At 42.0% G+C, this 22,968-nt stretch overlaps 2 protein-coding genes across 2 annotated transcripts; one reads left to right on the top strand and one right to left on the bottom strand.

The window, feature by feature from the left end:
• Positions 1-442: 442 nt before the first annotated feature.
• Positions 443-16,260, bottom strand: LOC115187825 (ankyrin-3-like). The gene is made up of 4 exons (XM_029746868.1): positions 16,167-16,260; positions 14,357-14,455; positions 1,232-1,330; positions 443-565 (listed from the first exon to the last, which is right to left on the bottom strand). Exons 1-4 carry the CDS (start codon positions 16,185-16,187, stop codon positions 443-445), a joined length of 342 nt encoding a protein of 113 aa, XP_029602728.1. The 5' UTR covers positions 16,188-16,260.
• Positions 16,261-21,789: 5,529 nt separating this feature from the next.
• On the top strand, positions 21,790-22,534 carry LOC115187826 (histidine-rich glycoprotein-like; the record flags this gene model as incomplete). The annotated part of the gene is made up of 1 exon (XM_029746869.1): positions 21,790-22,534. A coding segment is annotated over exon 1 (745 nt), but the record flags the coding sequence as incomplete, so codon positions are not given.
• Positions 22,535-22,968: the final 434 nt, after the last annotated feature.

A 22,968-nucleotide genomic window follows, 5' to 3' on the forward strand; every position in this document is an offset into this window, starting at 1 on the left:
TGCTGGAAGCGTCACTACAGACCCTGTTCCAATTCCAGACTGTATCACAATTGGCCGTGGATTGGCAGTCCCCATAGAACGGAGCCCACAATTGGTCCCAGCGTCATCCGGGTTGGCAGAGGGTAGGCCCGTCAATTGTGTGAAATAAGAATCTGTTTGAACTGAACTTGCCTTGGGTTTAAATCAAGGTTAAAGGTGTTAATAATACTATATTACCTTTGCCCTTGGTGTAATGGTTCCAGGAGGAGAAGAGACCAACTGGTTATTGACACCTCGCCCCTTGCACGCAGCTATGGCCAGGGGGGTTGAACCCATCCACATGGAGGAGGAGAAGGGGGAGAGGGGGGAGAGAGAGGGGAGAGAGGGGAGGAGAGGGGGAAAGAGTCAAACAGACAGAAACACAAAGATATCCAAATTCACAAATCTTGAGACAAACACCTACCTACACACACACACACACACCTACCTCAGTAGCAGTGCTCTGGTTCCCTCCATTCTCCAGCAGGTATCTGACCACCTCCAGGTGATTCTCCTGGGCTGCCATGTAGAGAGGAGTGAAGCCATTCTGGAGGACACACACACACACATTCAAACCGACACACACACCACACACACACACACACACACACACACACACACACACACACACACACACACACACACGGTTACTGAGAATGTATGTTACCGGTTCCATTAGCAGGTCATTTAGCAGACATTGATCCAAAGAGAATTACAGTCAGTGTTCAAAGATACACTTTAATGTGCAAATGGAGACTGGTAGTATTATACAGTGGAGACTGGTGGTATTATACAGTGGAGACTGGTGGTATTATACAGTGGAGACTGGTGGTATTATACAGTGGAGACTGGTAGTATTATACAGTGGAGACTGGTGGTATTATACAGTGGAGACTGGTGGTATTATACAGTGGAGACTGGTGGTATTATACAGTGGAGACTGGTGGTATTATACAGTGGAGACTGGTAGTATTATACAGTGGAGACTGGTAGTATTATACAGTGGAGACTGGTAGTATTATACAGTGGAGACTGGTAGTATTATACAGTGGAGACTGGTGGTATTATACAGTGGAGACTGGTAGTATTATACAGTGGAGACTGGTGGTATTATACAGTGGAGACTGGCAGTATTATACAGTGTCTATGCCACTATCCCACATTGCACTGGGGTCACAGCCTATATGAGCATCATGAAGTCTATCTGTCTGACCTGTGATTGGGCGTTGATGTCGGCTCCTCTCTTCAGCAGCAGTCTAGCTACCTCCTTCTGTCCGGCCAGTGAGGCGATGTGGAGGGCTGTGTTCCCTTTCTGCAGGGAGAGGAGCATTAGGATAGGATGGTTCAGTGTGTGTGTGTGTGTGTGTGTGTGTGTGTGTGTGTAGGTGTGAACAGCGAAGCCTCTATGTTAACCCCTTTACCAGTCACCTGTTTAAAGGACAGACAGCAGCCCAGCTGTCTATCAACTCCAGGTTAATATCTTAGGTGGCACTCTGTTGTCTCCTCTGATAACTCCTCAGTAACATATCAGATAACTCCTTAATAACATGTCAGATAACTCCTCAATAACATGTCAGATAACACCTTAATAACATGTCAGATAACTCCTCAATAACATGTCAGATAACATGTCAGATAACTCCTCAATAACATGTCAGATAACTCCTCAATAACATGTCAGATAACTCCTCAGTAACATGTCAGGTAACTCCTCAATAACATGTCAGACAACACCTCAATAACATTTCAGATAACTCCTCAGTAACATGTCAGATAACTCCTCAATAATATGTCAGATAACTCCTCAATAACATGTCAGATAACTCATCAGTAACATGTCAGATAACTCCTCAGTAACGTGTCAGATGACTCCTCAATAACATGTCAGATGACTTCTCAATGACATGTCAGATAACTCCTCAATGACATGTCAGATAACTCCGCAATAACATGTCAAATAACATTTCAGATAACCCCTCAATAACATGTCAGATGACTCCTCAATAACATGTCAGATAACTCCTCAGTAACATGTCAGATAACTTATCAGTAACATGTCAGATAACTCCTTAATAACATGTCAGATCACTAGAAGTGTCAGTAAAGATCTGGCTGCTAATTTAATGAGGGGTGAGAGATGTGCAAATCAGAGGCGTGGATTAATTAAATAATAATAATAAGCCTATATACCATTTAGCAGACGTTTTGCATCCAAAGTGACTTACAGTAGTTTGTGCACACATTTCCGTTCAGATGGCCCCAGTGGGGATCGAATTGAGTGCAGGGTAAGGAGTGAGGGGGTTGAGAGACGAGAGGGCGAGGGGGTAAGGAGGGCGAGAGGCGAAGGGTGGTGAGAGATTCCCTGGAGGTTGTTTACGGTAGTTGGCGGCTAAAGAGTGTGCCCCGTCACCTGAGAACCCCACTGGATCAGGTAACACACACCCTGCCAGGGGGACCGGTATTCTGGTCTGACACTGTTATACTGTACCTCTCTCTCTCTCTCTCTCTCTCTCTCTTTCTCTCTCTCTCTCTCTCTCTCTCTCTCTCTCTCTCTCTCTACCTCTCTCTCTCTCTCTCTCTCTCTCTCTCTCTCTCTCTCTCTACCTCTCTCTCTACCTCTCTCTCTCTCTCTCGACACCCAGAAGGAGTGGGATTCCTAGCAGTGATTTAGACTTTAGAGACACTGATATTCTGCTTTCATCCTCTCTCTCCCTCCATACCTCCCTCTTCTTAGTACTAGAGAGTATAAATGGCCTCGCTCCACCGTTCTCTATCTCTCTCCCCATTTCAATTCAATTTAAGGGCTTTATTGGCATGGGAAACATATGTTTACGTCGCCAAAGCAGATGGAATAGACAATAAACAAAAGTGAAATAAACAAGGGAAACATCAGTAAACATTACACTCACAAAAGTTTTCAAATAATATATAGACATTTCAAATGTTATTTACATTTACATTTTAGTCGTTTAGCAGACGCTCTTATCCAGAGCGACTTACAGTAGTGAATGCATACATTTCATACATTTTTATTATTATTTTTTGTAAAAAAATGTTCGTACTAGTCCCCCGTGGGAATCGAACCCACAACCCTGGCGTTGCAAACACCAGGCTCTACCAACTGAGCCACACGGGACTACATTGATTATTGATTATGTACAGTGTTGTAACACTGTGCAAGTAGTTGAAATATGAAAGGGAAGATAAATAAATAGATAAATACAGGCTGTTTTTAGAATGTTGTTTGTGTTCCACTGGTTGCCCTTTTCTCATGGCAACGGGACACATCTTGCTGCTGTGACTGCTCACTGCGGTATTATTGTCTAACAAACAGCATATGGGGGTTTATCAATGTTTGAATTGTTTTCAAATTCCTCGCTCGCTCCGCACCTCTCTTTCCCCCCTCTCTCTATCTACCTCTCTCTCTTCCTCTCCCACCTCTCTCTATCCATCTCTCCCCCCCCACCTCTCTCTCTCCCCCCCCCTCTCCCCCACATCTCTCTCTCCCCCCTCTCTATCCACCTCTCTCTTCCTCTCCACCCTCTCTATGCACCTCTCTTTCTTCCTCTCCCATCCCCCCACCTTTCTCTATCCCACCTCTCCCCCCCACCTCTCTCTCTCTCCCCCCCAGCTCGCTCTCTCTCCCCCCACCTCTCTCTCCCCCCTTCTCTCCCCCCCACATCTCTCTCTCCCCCCTCTCTATCCAACTCTCTCTTCCTCTCCCCCATCTTTATCCACCTCTCTCTCTTCCTCTCCCACCCCCCCACCTTTCTCTATCCAACTCTCCCCCCACCTCTCTCTCTCTCCCCCCACCTCTCTCTCTCTCTCCCCCCACCTCTCTCCCCCCCACATCTCTCTCTCCCCCCTCTCTATCCACCTCTCTCTTCCTCTCCCCCCTCTTTATCCACCTCTCTCTCTTCCTCTCCCACCCCCCAACCTTTCTCTATCCACCTCTCCCCCCCACCTCTCTCTCTCCCCCCCACCTCTCTCTCTCCCCCCACCTCTCTCTCTATCCCCCACCTCTCTCTCTCCCCCCTCTCCCCCCCCACATCTCTCTTTCCCCCCTCTCTCTATCCACCTCTCTCTCTTGCTCTCCCCCCTCTCTCTATCCACCTCTCCCCCCCTCAGTATAATCTAAAGGTCTCAGAACCTTTAGCAGCAGCATCAACAGCTGAATTTCTGTCTTAACAGATCTGGGACCAGGCTAATTAACTACTAACTACATTAACTACAATACAAACTGAATGTATAAAGGCTGGGGTCAATTCAAACTAAATGTATAAAGGCTGGGGTCAATTCAAACTAAATGTATAAAGGTTGGAGTCAATTCAAACTGAATGTATAAAGGTTGGGGTCAATTCAAACTGAATGTATAAAGGTTGGGGTCAATTCAAACTGAATGTATAAAGGTTGGAGTCAATTCAAACTAAATGTATAAAGGCTGGGGTCAATTCAAACTAAATGTATAAAGGTTGGGGTCAATTCAAACTAAATGTATAAAGGCTGGGGTCAATTCAAACTAAATGTATAAAGGCTGGGGTCAATTCAAACTAAATGTATAAAGGTTGGGGTCAATTCAAACTGAATGTATAAAGGTTGGGGTCAATTCAAACTGAATGTATAAAGGCTGGGGTCAATACTACTAAATGTTTAAAGGTTGGGGTCAATTCAAACTAAATGTATAAAGGTTGGGGTCAATTCAAACTGAATGTATAAAGGCTGGGGTCAATTCAAACTAAATGTATAAAGGTTGGGGTCAATTCAAACTGAATGTATAAAGGTTGGAGTCAATTCAAACTGAATGTATAAAGGTTGGGGTCAATTCAAACTGAATGTATAAAGGTTGGAGTCAATTCAAACTGAATGTATAAAGGCTGGGGTCAATTCAAACTAAATGTATAAAGGTTGGGGTCAATTCAAACTAAATGTATAAAGGTTGGGGTCAATTCAAACTGAATGTATAAAGGTTGGGGTCAATTCAAACTGAATGTATAAAGGCTGGGGTCAATTCAAACTAAATGTATAAAGGCTGGGGTCAATTCAAACTGAATGTATAAAGGTTGGGGTCAATACTACTAAATGTATAAAGGTTGGGGTCAATACTACTAAATGTATAAAGGTTGGGGTCAATTCAAACTAAATGTATAAAGGTTGGGGTCAATTCAAACTAAATGTATAAAGGTTGGGGTCAATTCAAACTAAATGTATAAAGGTTGGGGTCAATTCAAACTAAATGTATAAAGGTTGGGGTCAATTCAAACTGAATGTATAAAGGTTGGGGTCAATTCAAACTGAATGTATAAAGGCTGGGGTCAATTCAAACTAAATGTATAAAGGCTGGGGTCAATTCAAACTGAATGTATAAAGGTTGGGGTCAATACTACTAAATGTATAAAGGCTGGGGTCAATACTACTAAATGTTTAAAGGTTGGGGTCAATACTACTAAATGTATAAAGGCTGGGGTCAATTCAAACTAAATGTATAAAGGCTGGGGTCAATTCAAACTGAATGTATAAAGGTTGGGGTCAATTCAAACTAAATGTATAAAGGTTGGGGTCAATTCAAACTGAATGTATAAAGGTTGGGGTCAATTCAAACTGAATGTATAAAGGTTGGGGTCAATTCAAACTGAATGTATAAAGGTTGGGGTCAATTCAAACTGAATGTATAAAGGTTGGGGTCAATTCAAACTAAATGTATAAAGGTTGGGGTCAATTCAAACTAAATGTATAAAGGTTGGGGTCAATTCAAAATAAATGTTTAAAGGTTGGGGTCAATTCAAACTGAATGTATAAAGGTTGGGGTCAATTCAAACTGAATGTATAAAGGCTGGGGTCAATTCAAACTGAATGTATAAAGGTTAGGGTCAATTCAAACTGAATGTATAAAGGTTGGGGTCAATTCAAACTGAATGTATAAAGGCTGGGGTCAATTCAAACTAAATGTATAAAGGTTGGGGTCAATTCAAACTGAATGTATAAAGGCTGGGGTCAATTCAAACTGAATGTATAAAGGTTGGGGTCAATTCAAACTAAATGTATAAAGGTTGGGGTCAATTCAAACTAAATGTATAAAGGTTGGGGTCAATTCAAACTGAATGTTTAAAGGTTGGGGTCAATTCAAACTGAATGTATAAAGGTTGGGGTCAATTCAAACTAAATGTATAAAGGTCGGGGTCAATTCAAACTAAATGTATAAAGGTTGGGGTCAATTCAAACTGAATGTATAAAGGTTGGGGTCAATTCAAACTGAATGTATAAAGGTTGGGGTCAATTCAAACTGAATGTATAAAGGCTGGGGTCAATTCAAACTGAATGTATAAAGGCTGGGGTCAATTCAAACTAAATGTATAAAGGTTGGGGTCAATTCAAACTAAATGTTTAAAGGTTGGGGTCAATACTACTAAATGTATAAAGGTTGGGGTCAATACTACTAAATGTATAAAGGTTGGGGTCAATACTACTAAATGTATAAAGGTTGGGGTCAATACTACTAAATGTATAAAGGTTGGGGTCAATACTACTAAATGTATAAAGGTTGGGGTCAATTCAAACTGAATGTATAAAGGTTGGGGTCAATTCAAACTAAATGTTTAAAGGTTGGGGTCAATTCAAACTGAATGTATAAAGGTTGGGGTCAATTCAAACTAAATGTTTAAAGGTTGGGGTCAATTCAAACTAAATGTTTAAAGGTTGGGGTCAATTCAAACTAAATGTATAAAGGTTGGGGTCAATTCAAACTAAATGTTTAAAGGTTGGGGTCAATTCAAACTAAATGTTTAAAGGCTGGGGTCAATTCAAACTAAATGTATAAAGGTTGGGGTCAATTCAAACTAAATGTATATAGGTTGGGGTCAATACTACTAAATGTATAAAGGTTGGGGTCAATACTACTAAATGTATAAAGGTTGGGGTCAATACTACTAAATGTTTAAAGGTTGGGGTCAATACTACTAAATGTATAAAGGTTGGGGTCAATACTACTAAATGTTTAAAGGTTGGGGTCAATACTACTAAATGTATAAAGGTTGGGGTCAATTCAAACTGAATGTATAAAGGTTGGGGTCAATACTACTAAATGTATAAAGGTTGGGGTCAATACTACTAAATGTATAAAAGTTGGGGTCAATTCAAACTGAATGTTTAAAGGTTGGGGTCAATTCAAACTAAATGTTTAAAGGTTGGGGTCAATTCAAACTGAATGTATAAAGGTTGGGGTCAATTCAAACTAAATGTTTAAAGGCTGGGGTCAATTCAAACTAAATGTATAAAGGTTGGGGTCAATTCAAACTGAATGTATAAAGGCTGGGGTCAATTCAAACTGAATGTATAAAGGCTGGGGTCAATTCAAACTGAATGTATAAAGGCTGGGGTCAATTCAAACTAAATGTATAAAGGCTGGGGTCAATTCAAACTAAATGTATAAAGGTTGGGGTCAATTCAAACTAAATGTATAAAGGTTGGGGTCAATACTACTAAATGTATAAAGGTTGGGGTCAATTCAAACTAAATGTATAAAGGCTGGGGTCAATTCAAACTAAATGTATAAAGGTTGGGGTCAATACTACTAAATGTATAAGGCTGGGGTCAATACTACTAAATGTATAAAGGTTGGGGTCAATTCAAACTAAATGTATAAAGGTTGGGGTCAATTCAAACTGAATGTATAAAGGTTGGGGTCAATTCAAACTAAATGTATAAAGGCTGGGGTCAATTCAAACTAAATGTATAAAGGTTGGGGTCAATACTACTAAATGTATAAAGGCTGGGGTCAATTCAAACTGAATGTATAAAGGTCGGGGTCAATACTACTAAATGTATAAAGGCTGGGGTCAATTCAAACTAAATGTATAAAGGCTGGGGTCAATACTACTAAATGTATAAAGGTTGGGGTCAATTCAAACTAAATGTATAAAGGCTGGGGTCAATACTACTAAATGTATAAAGGCTGGGGTCAATACTACTAAATGTATAAAGGTTGGGGTCAATTCAAACTGAATGTATAAAGGTTGGGGTCAATTCAAACTGAATGTATAAAGGTTGGGGTCAATTCAAACTAAATGTATAAAGGTTGGGGTCAATTCAAACTGAATGTATAAAGGCTGGGGTCAATTCAAACTGAATGTATAAAGGTTGGGGTCAATTCAAACTGAATGTATAAAGGCTGGGGTCAATTCAAACTGAATGTATAAAGGCTGGGGTCAATTCAAACTGAATGTATAAAGGTTGGGGTCATTCAAACTGAATGTATAAAGGTTGGGGTCAATTCAAACTGAATGTATAAAGGCTGGGGTCAATTCAAACTAAAAGTATAAAGGCTGGGGTCAATTCAAACTGAATGTATAAAGGCTGGGGTCAATTCAAACTAAATGTATAAAGGCTCGGGTCAATTCAAACTGAATGTATAAAGGCTGGGGTCAATTCAAACTAAATGTATAAAGGTTGGGGTCAATTCAAACTAAATGTATAAAGGCTGGGGTCAATTCAAACTAAATGTATAAGGTTGGGGTCAATTCAAACTAAATGTATAAAGGTTGGGGTCAATTCAAACTAAATGTATAAAGGTCGGGGTCAATTCAAACTAAATGTATAAAGGTTGGGGTCAATTCAAACTGAATGTATAAAGGTTGGGGTCAATTCAAACTGAATGTATAAGGTTGGGGTCAATTCAAACTGAATGTATAAAGGTTGGGGTCAATTCAAACTGAATGTATAAAGGTTGGGGTCAATTCAAACTGAATGTATAAAGGTTGGGGTCAATTCAAACTGAATGTATAAAGGTTGGGGTCAATTCAAACTGAATGTATAAAGGTTGGGGTCAATTCAAACTGAATGTATAAAGGCTGGGGTCAATACTACTAAATGTATAAAGGTTGGGGTCAATACTTCTAAATGTATAAAGGTTGGGGTCAATACTACTAAATGTATAAAGGTTGGGGTCAATACTACTAAATGTATAAAGGTTGGGGTCAATACTACTAAATGTTTAAAGGTTGGGGTCAATACTACTAAATGTATAAAGGTTGGGGTCAATACTACTAAATGTATAAAGGTTGGGGTCAATACTACTAAATGTATAAAGGTTGGGGTCAATACTACTAAATGTATAAGGTTGGGGTCAATACTACTAAATGTTTAAAGGTTGGGGTCAATACTACTAAATGTATAAAAGTTGGGGTCAATACTACTAAATGTATAAAGGTTGGGGTCAATACTACTAAATGTATAAAAGTTGGGGTCAATTCAAACTGAATGTTTAAAGGTTGGGGTCAATTCAAACTAAATGTTTAAAGGTTGGGGTCAATTCAAACTGAATGTATAAAGGTTGGGGTCAATTCAAACTAAATGTTTAAAGGTTGGGGTCAATTCAAACTGAATGTATAAAGGTTGGGGTCAATTCAAACTAAATGTTTAAAGGTTGGGGTCAATTCAAACTAAATGTTTAAAGGTTGGGGTCAATTCAAACTAAATGTATAAAGGTTGGGGTCAATTCAAACTAACTGTTTAAAGGTTTGGGTCAATTCAAACTAAATGTTTAAAGGCTGGGGTCAATTCAAACTAAATGTATAAAGGTTGGGGTCAATTCAAACTAAATGTATAAAGGTTGGGGTCAATTCAAACTAAATGTTTAAAGGTTGGGGTCAATTCAAACTAAATGTATATAGGTTGGGGTCAATACTACTAAATGTATAAAGGTTGGGGTCAATACTACTAAATGTATAAAGGTTGGGGTCAATACTACTAAATGTATAAAAGTTGGGGTCAATTCAAACTGAATGTTTAAAGGTTGGGGTCAATTCAAACTAAATGTTTAAAGGTTGGGGTCAATTCAAACTGAATGTATAAAGGTTGGGGTCAATTCAAACTAAATGTTTAAAGGCTGGGGTCAATTCAAACTGAATGTATAAAGGTTGCGGTCAATTCAAACTGAATGTATAAAGGCTGGGGTCAATTCAAACTGAATGTATAAAGGCTGGGGTCAATTCAAACTGAATGTATAAAGGCTGGGGTCAATTCAAACTAAATGTATAAAGGTTGGGGTCAATACTACTAAATGTATAAAGGTTGGGGTCAATTCAAACTAAATGTATAAAGGCTGGGGTCAATTCAAACTAAATGTATAAAGGTTGGGGTCAATACTACTAAATGTATAAAGGCTGGGGTCAATACTACTAAATGTATAAAGGTTGGGGTCAATTCAAACTAAATGTATAAAGGTTGGGGTCAATTCAAACTGAATGTATAAAGGCTGGGGTCAATTCAAACTGAATGTATAAAGGCTGGGGTCAATTCAAACTGAATGTATAAAGGTTGGGGTCAATTCAAACTGAATGTATAAAGGCTGGGGTCAATTCAAACTGAATGTATAAAGGTTGGGGTCAATTCAAACTGAATGTATAAAGGTTGGGGTCAATTCAAACTGAATGTATAAAGGTTGGAGTCAATTCAAACTAAATGTATAAAGGCTGGGGTCAATACTACTAAATGTATAAAGGTTGGGGTCAATTCAAACTGAATGTATAAAGGTTGGGGTCAATTCAAACTGAATGTTTAAAGGTTGGGGTCAATACTACTAAATGTATAAAGGTTGGGGTCAATTCAAACTAAATGTATAAAGGTTGGGGTCAATTCAAACTGAATGTATAAAGGTTGGAGTCAATTCAAACTAAATGTTTAAAGGCTGGGGTCAATACTACTAAATGTATAAAGGTTGGGGTCAATTCAAACTGAATGTATAAAGGCTGGGGTCAATTCAAACTGAATGTATAAAGGCTGGGGTCAATTCAAACTGAATGTATAAAGGTTGGGGTCAATTCAAACTGAATGTATAAAGTCTGGGGTCAATTCAAACTGAATGTATAAAGGTTGGGGTCAATTCAAACTGAATGTATAAAGGTTGGAGTCAATTCAAACTAAATGTATAAAGGCTGGGGTCAATACTACTAAATGTATAAAGGTTGGGGTCAATTCAAACTGAATGTATAAAGGTTGGGGTCAATACTACTAAATGTATAAAGGTTGGGGTCAATTCAAACTGAATGTATAAAGGCTGGGGTCAATTCAAACTGAATGTATAAAGGCTGGGGTCAATTCAAACTGAATGTATAAAGGTTGGGGTCAATACTACTAAATGTATAAAGGTTGGGGTCAATTCAAACTGAATGTATAAAGGTTGGGGTCAATTCAAACTGAATGTTTAAAGGCTGGGGTCAATTCAAACTGAATGTATAAAGGTTGGGGTCAATTCAAACTGAATGTATAAAGGCTGGGGTCAATTCAAACTAAATGTTTAAAGGCTGGGGTCAATTCAAACTGAATGTATAAAGGTTGGGGTCAATTCAAACTGAATGTATAAAGGCTGGGGTCAATTCAAACTACTACTGATGTATATAGGTTGGAATCAAGCACTGAGCAAATTTCAGGTCTGCTGAGTGCAAACTTGAACGTTGTGAAAATTCCATGCAACATCCGGCACACTTTTACTGTGAACACTGAGGCTGTAACTGAGGCTGTACCCGCTTTGAGTTACAGTTTTACTGTGAACACTGAGGCTGTAACTGAGGCTGTACCTGCTTTGAGTTACAGTTTTACTGTCAACACTGAGTCTGTAACTGAGCCCGTAACTGAGGCTGTAACTGAGGCTGTACCCGATTAAAGTTACAGTTTTACTGTGAACACTGAGGCTGTAACTGAGGCTGTAACTGAGGCTGTAACTGAGGATGTAACTGAGGCTGTAACTGAGGCTGTAACTGAGGCTGTAACTGAGGCTGTACCCGCTTTAAGTTACAGTTTTACTGTGAACACTGAGACTGTAACTGAGGCTGTAACTGAGGCTGTAACTGAGGCTGTACCCGCTTTAAGTTACAGTTTTACTGTGAACACTGAGGCTGTAACTGAGGCTGTAACTGAGGCTGTAACTGAGGCTGTAACTGAGACTGTAACTGAGGCTGTACCCGCTTTAAGTTACAGTTTTACTGTGAACACTGAGGCTGTAACTGAGGCTGTAACTGAGGCTGTAACTGAGGCTGTAACTGAGGCTGTAACTGAGGCTGTACCTGAGGCTGTAACTGAGGCTGTAACTGAGCCTGTAACTGAGGCCGTAACTGAGGCCGTAACTGAGGCCGTAACTGAGGCCGTAACTGAGCCTGTAACTGAGGCTGTAACTGAGGCTGTACCTGCTTTGAGTTACAGTTTTACTGTCAACACTGAGGCTGTAACTGAGGCTGTAACTGAGGCTGTACCCGATTAAAGTTACAGTTTTACTGTGAACACTGAGGCTGTAACTGAGGCTGTAATTGAGGCTGTAACTGAGGCTGTAACTGAGGCTGTACCCGCTTTAAGTTACAGTTTTACTGTGAACACTGAGGCTGTAACTGAGGCTGTACCTGCTTTGAGTTACAGTTTTACTGTCAACACTGAGTCTGTAACTGAGCCCGTAACTGAGGCTGTAACTGAGGCTGTACCCGATTAAAGTTACAGTTTTACTGTGAACACTGAGGCTGTAACTGAGGCTGTAACTGAGGCTGTAACTGAGGCTGTAACTGAGGATGTAACTGAGGCTGTAACTGAGGCTGTAACTGAGGCTGTAACTGAGGCTGTACCCGCTTTAAGTTACAGTTTTACTGTGAACACTGAGGCTGTAACTGAGGCTGTACCCGCTTTAAGTTACAGTTATAACAGTGGCCAAGTAGACTACTGTGGCTATGTGATCACAACCAGAGTGGCCTACCATCAATAACAATGGAGAAAATGCATCCCGTAACATTTTAACATGGAAACAGCTGTTCTATCATTCGAACTACAGTAGCAGCCAATGTGTGGTGTTTAATATAGGCCTACATTCCATGAGACTTTTGAAAGAAACATGCATGGCTTGGCATTAACCTGTTTATCCACTTGTCCTTCAGACAAGGAGGTGACTGAAAATGCCGTTGGTGTTGTTTGATGCAAGAAACCACTTTACAAAATAAAATGAATCATTATCCCCATACCATTATTACAAAGAATCAGACAAATTATTCTACCCTCTGCCTATTGGCTCCTTGGCTTATTCAAGCCTGTCTCAAAATACAACACTGCCCCTTTAAGACAAAAAAAAAGCTCTTTACCAGACTTAAGTCTGGTAAAGACTTTACCGGCCTATTAGCTGCCACCGATCGTTGTTTCTGTGTCGTTTAGTTTTGTCTGTCTGTTCCGCACCTGTTTTGTGTCTGTCATTAGTGGGGACTTATTTAATGTGTGTTTTCAGTTGGGATTTTGTGCGGGATTGTTGATTGTCCACGTTGTGTTTTCCGACAGTTTTGTCTAAGGATTTACCGGGCTGCGCTCCTTGCTTTTGTGCCGTGATATATATATTTTGTGTTTATGGGAAAGTGTTTCTCCCAGGCGAACTTTGTATAGCGCCCTGTGTTTTTTCGGCGTTTGTGTGTGTCGGTTTATTAAAAGACACTCACCTCCAGCACCTCTGTCTCCTGCATCTGATTCCGCCTCTACGCCAGTCCAAATCAGACGTGACAAGATGTCTAGAAATGTACACGTTTTGTGCTCTTGTAGGAAGCAACAACTCCCCCATTGCTGACTACAAATGATCTATAACTGGACTAATGACTCACTAACTAGTGGAGGATATGAACAAATGTTCACACACGTGGCTGCATGCAGCTCTCACTTTGATCTCAAAACAAGCACATCTACTCATGGCAGCTCATGCTGTAAACACAGTCCAGTTCAAAGTGAATGGCACAGATCCATATATGGCAATGGTCTATTTGCATATAGGCCTACTGCAGCTCTGATTGGTTATAGCACACCGGTCTGTGTAGAGTATGGACATGAGTTGTACCTGTCGACGGCAATAGAATCCTACTCCGTGTTCGGCCTATAACAAAATCTCTTGCATAGTTTAGTTTTGCATACCATAGTTTTTTTTCTTTCTGGGACGTTTCATTGAAAGTGGCTAATATTGCCTTGATTCGATGACAATTCCCACAGTAAAGGGAAACGTTGATAGTGTTAACTAACAGGGAAAACTCCAAAAAGTTAGTTGAAATGTAATACTCGTGCTTCTCTGCGCAGGCTGATATTTATTCTGCGTGGCGGTCCCGAGGGAGCTTAGAGGGATCATTGGTTGGGGTCAATTTAAACATTTTTTTTTTTTATCCCCCAAAAATTACAAATAAATATCATAAATATCATTCAGGTTATTGAGAAGTCATTTGAAAACAGATTTGTTTCAATTATTCAATAGGAATTTTGGTTTACTTCCTGTTTACTTCCTGACATGTATGGTAGCTAGCTACAGGACATGTATGGTAGCTAGCTACAGTAGCTACAGTACCTTAGTAGCAGAATCGACGGCGGAGCCTCTCTCCAGTAGTTCTTCCACCAGGTCCTCATGGCCCTCCTTAGCTGCCAGGTGCAGCGCATTCAGACCATTCTGGAACAGAGAAACACAGGTCTCAGGTCAGCTTATTAAACATAATAACTAAGACATTCAGACCATTCTGGAACAGAGAAACACAGGTCTCAGGTCAGCTTATTAAACATAATAACTAAGACATTCAGACCATTCTGGAACAGAGAGAGAGAGACAGGCCTGGAGTCAGTTTATGAATATAACAACTAAGGCATTCAGACCGTTCTATAACAGAGAAGCACAGGTCTCAGGTCAGTGATATAAACATAAGAACTAATGCCAAAATGTCACCTTCTTCCCTCTGTTAGTGCATTACTTTTGACCAGGGCCCATAGGGTTCCATATGGGACACAACCTGAGTCAGTTGGATGGTAACACGAGAACCAAGACATTCAGCCCGTTCTACAACAAACAAACACAGGTCATTTCTACATATTTTATGTTATTGTTTTAGTGGGGTTTTTTTTGCGCTTGAAGACCATTGAAAAAAAGAGGAAGTGGTCACGCCAGGATGTCCTTACACCGGATGTCAACAAGTCATATTTATATATATACTGCTTTGCTTTATCTTGGCCAGGTCGCAATTGTAAATGAGAACTTGTTCTCAACTTGCCTACCTGGTTAAATAAAGGTGAAATAAATAAATAAATAAAAAATATTGAATCAGTGGACTGTTGTCTATCCCATCCAACCAGAGGAAACAATGTAGACGCCCTTCTCATCTCAGCTCGTGTATCGGACTGTTACCTAGCAACGGTACGTCTTAAAATATGTCCGACATACAACATAAACAGTCCAAAATAGAACAGTGTAGGGTTTTAAATAAGTACCAACACTCAAACCACACGGAGAAATCAGTTGTAAACGTAACAGGTGAGCGATTCAGCCCGCTAAACAGAAAAGGAAACATTCTCTGGTCAGTTTAGATTCAACAGCTAATATGTTCATTAGTAACACAAGGGAAATGGCTAATTTGAGATCAGTATTTCTAACACATCAGGCATTCAGACAGACCAATGAGACAACAGGAAACACAGATCTGAGTTCAGTTATAAACATAAGAATCAAAGCATTCGGATTAATGTTCAGAGGGAACACAGAGCAGGTCATGAAATTAGATAGAGCATCAATACTGGTCTTCCGAGTGGCGCAGCGGTCTAAGGCGCTGCATCTCAGTGCTAGAGACGTCACTACATCTATTAAACTTGAAATTAACCAAATTTAAAATATTATTTTTTTAAACAAATTCTTTAATTACAATGACGGCCTACAGAGGAAGGGACAAGGGACGACGCTGGGCCAATTGTGCGCCAAACTATGGGACTCCCAATCACGGCCGGATGTGTTACAGCCTGGAATCGAACCAGGGACTGTAGTGAAACCTCTTGCATAGGCTTATTATTCAGTTTTGGTTTAAATCTCTACGTCGTCACATTTAGCCAATTCAACCTAACAGCTGTTTTGCTGCAGCGTGAGTCTTTGTAGTAATACGGCACAGATCCTGGATCAGTTGTAAACTCTGCAGGTTTTTAACAGGGTGCTGTTTGGAATATACACATGATGTCAACACGGCTCAGGTAGCTACAGTAGCTACATCCACTGATAACTGAAGACTAGGATAATATACAGCCGTTGTAAAGGATAACACACACACACACACACACACACACACACACACACACACACACACACACACACACACACACACACACACACACACACACACAATCACCTCGTCCTCGTCTTCCTCCATCCTGTCGTGTGTAGCCAGAGGAGCGAGAGGAATCCCAGCCCTCTCCTCCTCCTTCTCCTCCTCCTACACCAGACTATCCCTCCTTCTCCTCCTCCTACACCTGACTATCCCTCCTTCTCCTCCTCCTACACCAGACTATCCCTCCTTCTCCTCCTCCTACACCAGACTATCCCTCCTTCTCCTCCTCCTACACCAGACTATCCCTCCTTCTCCTCCTCCTACACCTGACTATCCCTCCTTCTCCTCCTCCTACACCAGACTATCCCTCCTTCTCCTCCTCCTACACCAGACTATCCCTCCTTCTCCTCCTCCTACACCAGACTATCCCTCCTTCTCCTCCTCCTACACCAGACTATCTCACTTCTATTCTATTCTCCTCTATTCTTTATCTTCTTTACTCTCTTCTTCTTCTGGTCTGGTAATCTCTTCTTCTTCTGGTCTGGTAATCTCTTCTTCTTCTGGTCTGGTAATCTCCTCTTCTTCTGGTCTGGTAATCTCTTCTTCTTCTGGTCTGGTAATCTCCTCTTCTTCTGGTCTGGTACTCTCTTCTTCTTCTGGTCTGGTAATCTCTTCTTCTTCTGGTCTGGTAATCTCTTCTTCTTCTGGTCTGGTAATCTCTTCTTCTTCTGGTCTGGTAATCTCTTCTTCTTCTGGTCTGGTAATCTCTTCTTCTGGTCTGGTAATCTCTTCTTCTTCTGGTCTGGTACTCTCCTCTTCTTCTGGTCTGGTAATCTCTTCTTCTGGTCTGGTAATCTCCTCTTCTTCTGGTCTGGTACTCTCTTCTTCTTCTGGTCTGGTAATCTCTTCTTCTGGTCTGGTACTCTCTTCTTCTTCTGGTCTGGTACTCTCTTCTTCTGGTCTGGTAATCTCTTCTTCTTCTGGTCTGGTAATCTCCTCTTCTTCTGGTCTGGTATTCCAATAAAGATGAATCAGCTCCAGAAGATGAAGCACCACGGTGCAGGCTCCCCTCTTGCTCTCCCCTTTCACCTCCTGCCTGGCTCCAGAGGTTTGGATGTTAAGGGTCCTGTCTGCCTCCTCCTGCCCCCCTGCGGGCTCTCTCAGTTGGGTTGAGAGAGGAGCTACTGTCCCTCCTGGCTGGTCCTGGAGCCTTCTAAGGCACTGTAGTAAAGAGAGGTGTTCCTATCCCCTTGTCCCTTCCTCTGTTTATCCACCGCCACCAATTCCAAAGCCCCCCTCAACTTGGCAGTGGCTCGTACACACACACACACACACACACACACACACACACACACACACACACACACACACACACACACTCACACACACACAAACAGAAGTACACACGCACGTACACACACAGTGAGTAGTTCAAATGCCAAAGAGCCATGGGGTATGGGCTTTCTGCACTGTCATAGAGACTATCAAGGACACACACATTTAGAAGCTTCTGAAAATGTCAACCCTTTAAAAAAAAGGAAAAAGCAGCCTGCATTCCGGACAGGGGCCATAGAGTTTGATAGAGCACACACAGTGTGTTAGAGTAGCCTAGAAGGAGGAGGTGTGTCTCAGACAGGAGAGCACGGGCCATAGAGTTCGATAGAGCACACACAGTGTGTTAGAGTAGCCTGGAAGGAGGAGGTGTGTCTCAGACAGGAGAGCACGGGCCATAGAGTTTGATAGAGCACACACAGTGTGTTAGAGTAGCCTGGAAGGAGGAGGTGTGTCTCAGACAGGAGAGCACGGGCCATAGAGTTTGATAGAGCACACACAGTGTGTTAGAGTAGCCTGGAAGGAGGAGGTGTGTCTCAGACAGGAGAGCACGGGCCATAGAGTTTGATAGAGCACATACTTAGAAGGCTTCAAAGAGCAAAGATGAACCAGCTGATAACACTCTGTCAGGTCAACTCAGTCATGATCATGTGACACACCATGCCCTTTCATTGGCCAGCAGTTCAATATCAGGTTTCAAATACCTGGTCATTTCTGTACCAAGAAATGGGGTGCAACCAAATATATCTCTGGAATTTCCAGGGACTGACCTGGTTGGTCCCCATTGACATAAACTCAGTGGGCAGAACTATTGTGGACAGTCTTGGGTTCAAATACTATTTCAAATCTGCCAAATACTTTGGGGCCGGTTCGCAGACACATATTAAGCCTAGACCTGGACTAAAAAGCATTCTCCATAGAGATTGAACAGGACAATGTGTAATCTGTGTCTGGGAAACTGGCCCCAAGCATTAAGAACAGGACTAGGACTAATCTGTGTCTGGGAAACTGGCCCCAAGCGTTAAGAACAGGACTAGGACTAATCTGTGTCTGGGAAACTGGCCCCAAGCATTAAGAACAGGACTAGGACTAATCTGTGTCTGGGAAACTGGCCCCAAGAGTTAAGAACAGGACTAGGATTAATCTGTGTCTAGGAAAATGGGCCCAAGAGTTAAGAACAAGGACTAGGATTAATCTGTGTCTGGGAAAATGGGCCCAAGAGTTAAGAACAAGGACTAGGACTAATCTGTGTCTGGGAAACTGGCCCCAAGTGTTTAGAACAAGGACTAGGATTAATCTGTGTCTGGGAAACTGGACCCAAGAGTTAAGAACAGGACTAGGACTAATCTGTGTCTGGGAAACTGGCCCCAAGAGTAAAGAACAGGACTAGGACTAATCTGTGTCTGGGAAACTGGCCCCAACGTTTGCTTTAGCCTGCCTGGAGGGCATGCCAATTGGGCGGGGTTGGCAGTTTTCAAACTATTCAATTCTATTGGTTCCATTGAGCCAGGTAAGAAAATATCAGAACCACAATAACACCCTACGGAACCAATAGAACCACAATAACACCCTATGGAACCAATAAAACCACAATAACACCCAGCAGAGCCAATAGAACCACAATAACACCCTACGGAACCATTAGAACCACAATAACACCCTACGGAACCACTAGAACCACAATAACACACAATGGAACCAATAGAACTACAATAACACCCTACAGAACCACATTAACACCCAATGGAACCAATAGAACCACAATAACACCCTATGGAACCATTACAACTACAATAACACCCTACGGTACCAATAGAACTACAATAACACCCTATGGAACCATTACAACTACAATAACACCCTACGGAACCAATAGAACCAGAATAACACCATACGGAACCAATTTAACCACAATAACACCCTACGGAACCAGTAGAACCACAATAACACCATACGGAACCAATAGAACCACAATAACACCCTACAGAACCAATAGAACCACAATAACACCCTACGGAACCAATAGAACCACAATAACACCCTATGGAACCAATAGAACCACAATAACACCCTATGGAACCAGTAGAACCACAATATCCCCCTATGGAACCAACAGAACTACAATAACACCCTATGGAACCAATAGAACCACAATAACACCCTATGGAACCAATATAACCACAATGTCACCCTATGGAAGCAATAGAACTACAATAACACCCTACGGAATCAATAGAACCACAATAACACCCTTTGGAACCAATAGAACCACAATTACACCCTACGGAACCAATAGAACCACAATAACACCCTATGGAACCAATACAACCACAATAACACCATATGGAACCAATAGAACCACAATAGGTCTATAGGTGACCGGAGGAAGCATTTATTCCAGCTAAGACAACCTCTCTGACACACACAGTGACCTCTCTGATACACATAGAGACCTCTCTGACACACACAGTGACCTCTCTGACACACATAGAGAACTCTCTAATACACACAGAGACCTCTCTAATACACACAGAGACCTCTCTAACACACACAGAGACCTCTCTAATACACACAGAGACCTCTCTAATACACACAGAGACCTCTCTAACACACAGAGACCTCTCTAATACACACAGAGACCTCTCTAATACACACAGAGACCTCTCTAATACACACAGAGACCTCTCTAACACACAGAGACCTCTCTAATACACACAGAGACCTCTCTAATACACAGAGAGACCTCTCTAATACACACAGAGACCTCTCTAATACACACAGAGACCTCTCTAACACACAGAGACCTCTCTAATACACACAGAGACCTCTCTAACACACACAGAGACCTCTCTAACACACAGTGACCTCTCTAATACACACAGAGACCTCTCTAATAAACACAGAGACCTCTCTAATACACAAAGAGACCTCTCTGATACACACAGAGACCTCTCTAATACACACAGAGACCTCTCTAATACACACAGAGACCTCTCTAATACACACAGAGACCTCTCTGATACACACAGAGACCTCTCTAATACACACAGAGACCTCTCTAATACACACAGAGACCTCTCTAATACACACAGGACTTAATCCTCTTTTCCGGGTGAACTGTGAGAGAGGGACAAACAGATCCCTGTATCCATCTCACCACCTGGCTTATTAATTTAGCTAATGCACTAGCCTACAACACACACACACACAACACACACACACACACACACACACACACACACACACACACACACACACACACACACACACACACACACACACACACACACACACAGGTGATCTCTGATCCTTTGACCGAGCATGGCAGGCTAGCTTGCTGGTGTGCGTGTGGTGACCAAGCAGCACGATATGTCCACCTACTACCGGCAGGCAGAGAGATTACGGTAACAACCCTTCTACCGGCAGGCAGAGAGATTACGGTAACAACCCTTCTTGGGTCCAGGTAGAACCCCTCTTTGCTTAATAATTAATAAAATACAGTAAGAGGGAAAGAGGGGAAGAGGGGAAGAGGGGAATAGGGGAGGAGGGGAAGAGGGGAGGAGGGAAGAGGGGAGGAGGGGAAGAGGGGAAGAGGGGAAGAGGGGAGGGAGGGGAAGAGGGGGAAGAGGGGAAGAGGGGAAGAGGGGAAGAGGGGAGGAGGGGAGGAGGGGGAGGAGGGAAGAGGGGAAGAGGGGAAGAGGAACAAATAAAAGAGGGGAAGAGAGGGGAGGAGGGGAAGAGGGGGAGGAGGGGAAGAGGGGAAGAGGGGAGGAGGGGAGGAGGGGAGGAGGGGAAGAGGGGAAGAGGGGAAGAGGGGAAGAGGGGGAGGAGGGAAGAGGGGAAGAGGGGAGGAGGGGAAGAGGGGAAGAGGGGAAGAGGGGGAAATAAAAATCTGTGGATTAAAGAGCAATATTACTCTCCCAGGATTACCAAGAGGGAGGATTACCACAGAGAGGAGAGATGGGCCTTTTATTAAGGGGATGGGAGACAGGAGGGAGACATACACACACACACACACACACACACACAGAGAGAGACAGGGGAACACACACACACAGAGACAGGGGAACACACACACACACACACACAGACAGGGGAACACACACACACACACACACACACACACACAGAGACAGGGGAACACACACACACACACACAGAGACAGGGGAACACACACACACACACACACACACAGAGACAGGGGAACACACACACACACACAGGCTCAAGGGCACACAGAGACACACAAAGCCTGTCATTGCCTGAATAGGGATAAGAATGAGATGAATCACTGACCATTAGACAAAACCTTTAGTTTGGATAAAAGATGAGTACAGTAAAAAGATAATTCATCACTATGGAGATTACATCATGATCATTCATCACCATGGAGATTACATCATGATCATTCATCACCATGGAGATTACATCATGATGATTCATCACTATGGAGATTACATCATGATCATTCATCACCATGGAGATTACATCATGATCATTCATCACCATGGAGATTACATCATGATCATTCATCACTATGGAGATTACATCATGATCATTCATCACCATGGAGATTACATCATGATCATTCATCACCATGGAGATTACATCATGATCATTCATCACCATGGAGATTACATCATGATGATTCATCACTATGGAGATTACATCATGATCATTCATCACTATGGAGATTACATCATGATCATTCATCACCATGGAGATTACATCATGATCATTCATCACCATGGAGATTACATCATGATCATTCATCACCATGGAGATTACATCATGATGATTCATCACTATGGAGATTACATCATGATCATTCATCACCATGGAGATTACATCATGATGATTCATCACTATGGAGATTACATCATGATCATTCATCACCATGGAGATTACATCATGATCATTCATCACCATGGAGATTACATCATGATCATTCATCACCATGGAGATTACATCATGATGATTCATCACTATGGAGATTACATCATGATCATTCATCACTATGGAGATTACATCATGATCATTCATCACCATGGAGATTACATCATGATCATTCATCACCATGGAGATTACATCATGATCATTCATTACATTCTGGAGGGTCAGTCTGGAGGGTCAGTCTGGTTAGTACTGGAGGTCTGGAGGGTCAGTCTGGTTAGTACTGGAGGTCTGGAGGGTCAGTCTGGAGGGTCAGTCTGGTTAGTACTGTATGTCTGGAGGGTCAGTCTGGTTAGTACTGGATGTCTGGAGGGTCAGTCTGGTTAGTACTGGAGGTCTGGAGGGTCAGTCTGGTTAGTACTGGAGGCTTGGAGGGTCAGTCTGGTTAGTACTGTATGTCTGGAGGGTCAGTCTGGTTAGTACTGCGATGTCTGGAGGGTCAGTCTGGTTAGTACTGTAGAGGTCGGGAGGGTCAGTCGGGTATGGTCAGTACTGATGTCTGGAGGGTCAGTTGGTTAGTACTGTATGTCTGGAGGGTCAGTCTGGTAGTCTGTATGTCGGGAGGGTCAGTCTGGTTAGTAATGTATGTCTGGAGGG

Source organism: Salmo trutta, unplaced genomic scaffold (assembly GCF_901001165.1).
Source record: "Salmo trutta unplaced genomic scaffold, fSalTru1.1, whole genome shotgun sequence".
Classification (NCBI taxonomy): domain Eukaryota; kingdom Metazoa; phylum Chordata; class Actinopteri; order Salmoniformes; family Salmonidae; genus Salmo; species Salmo trutta.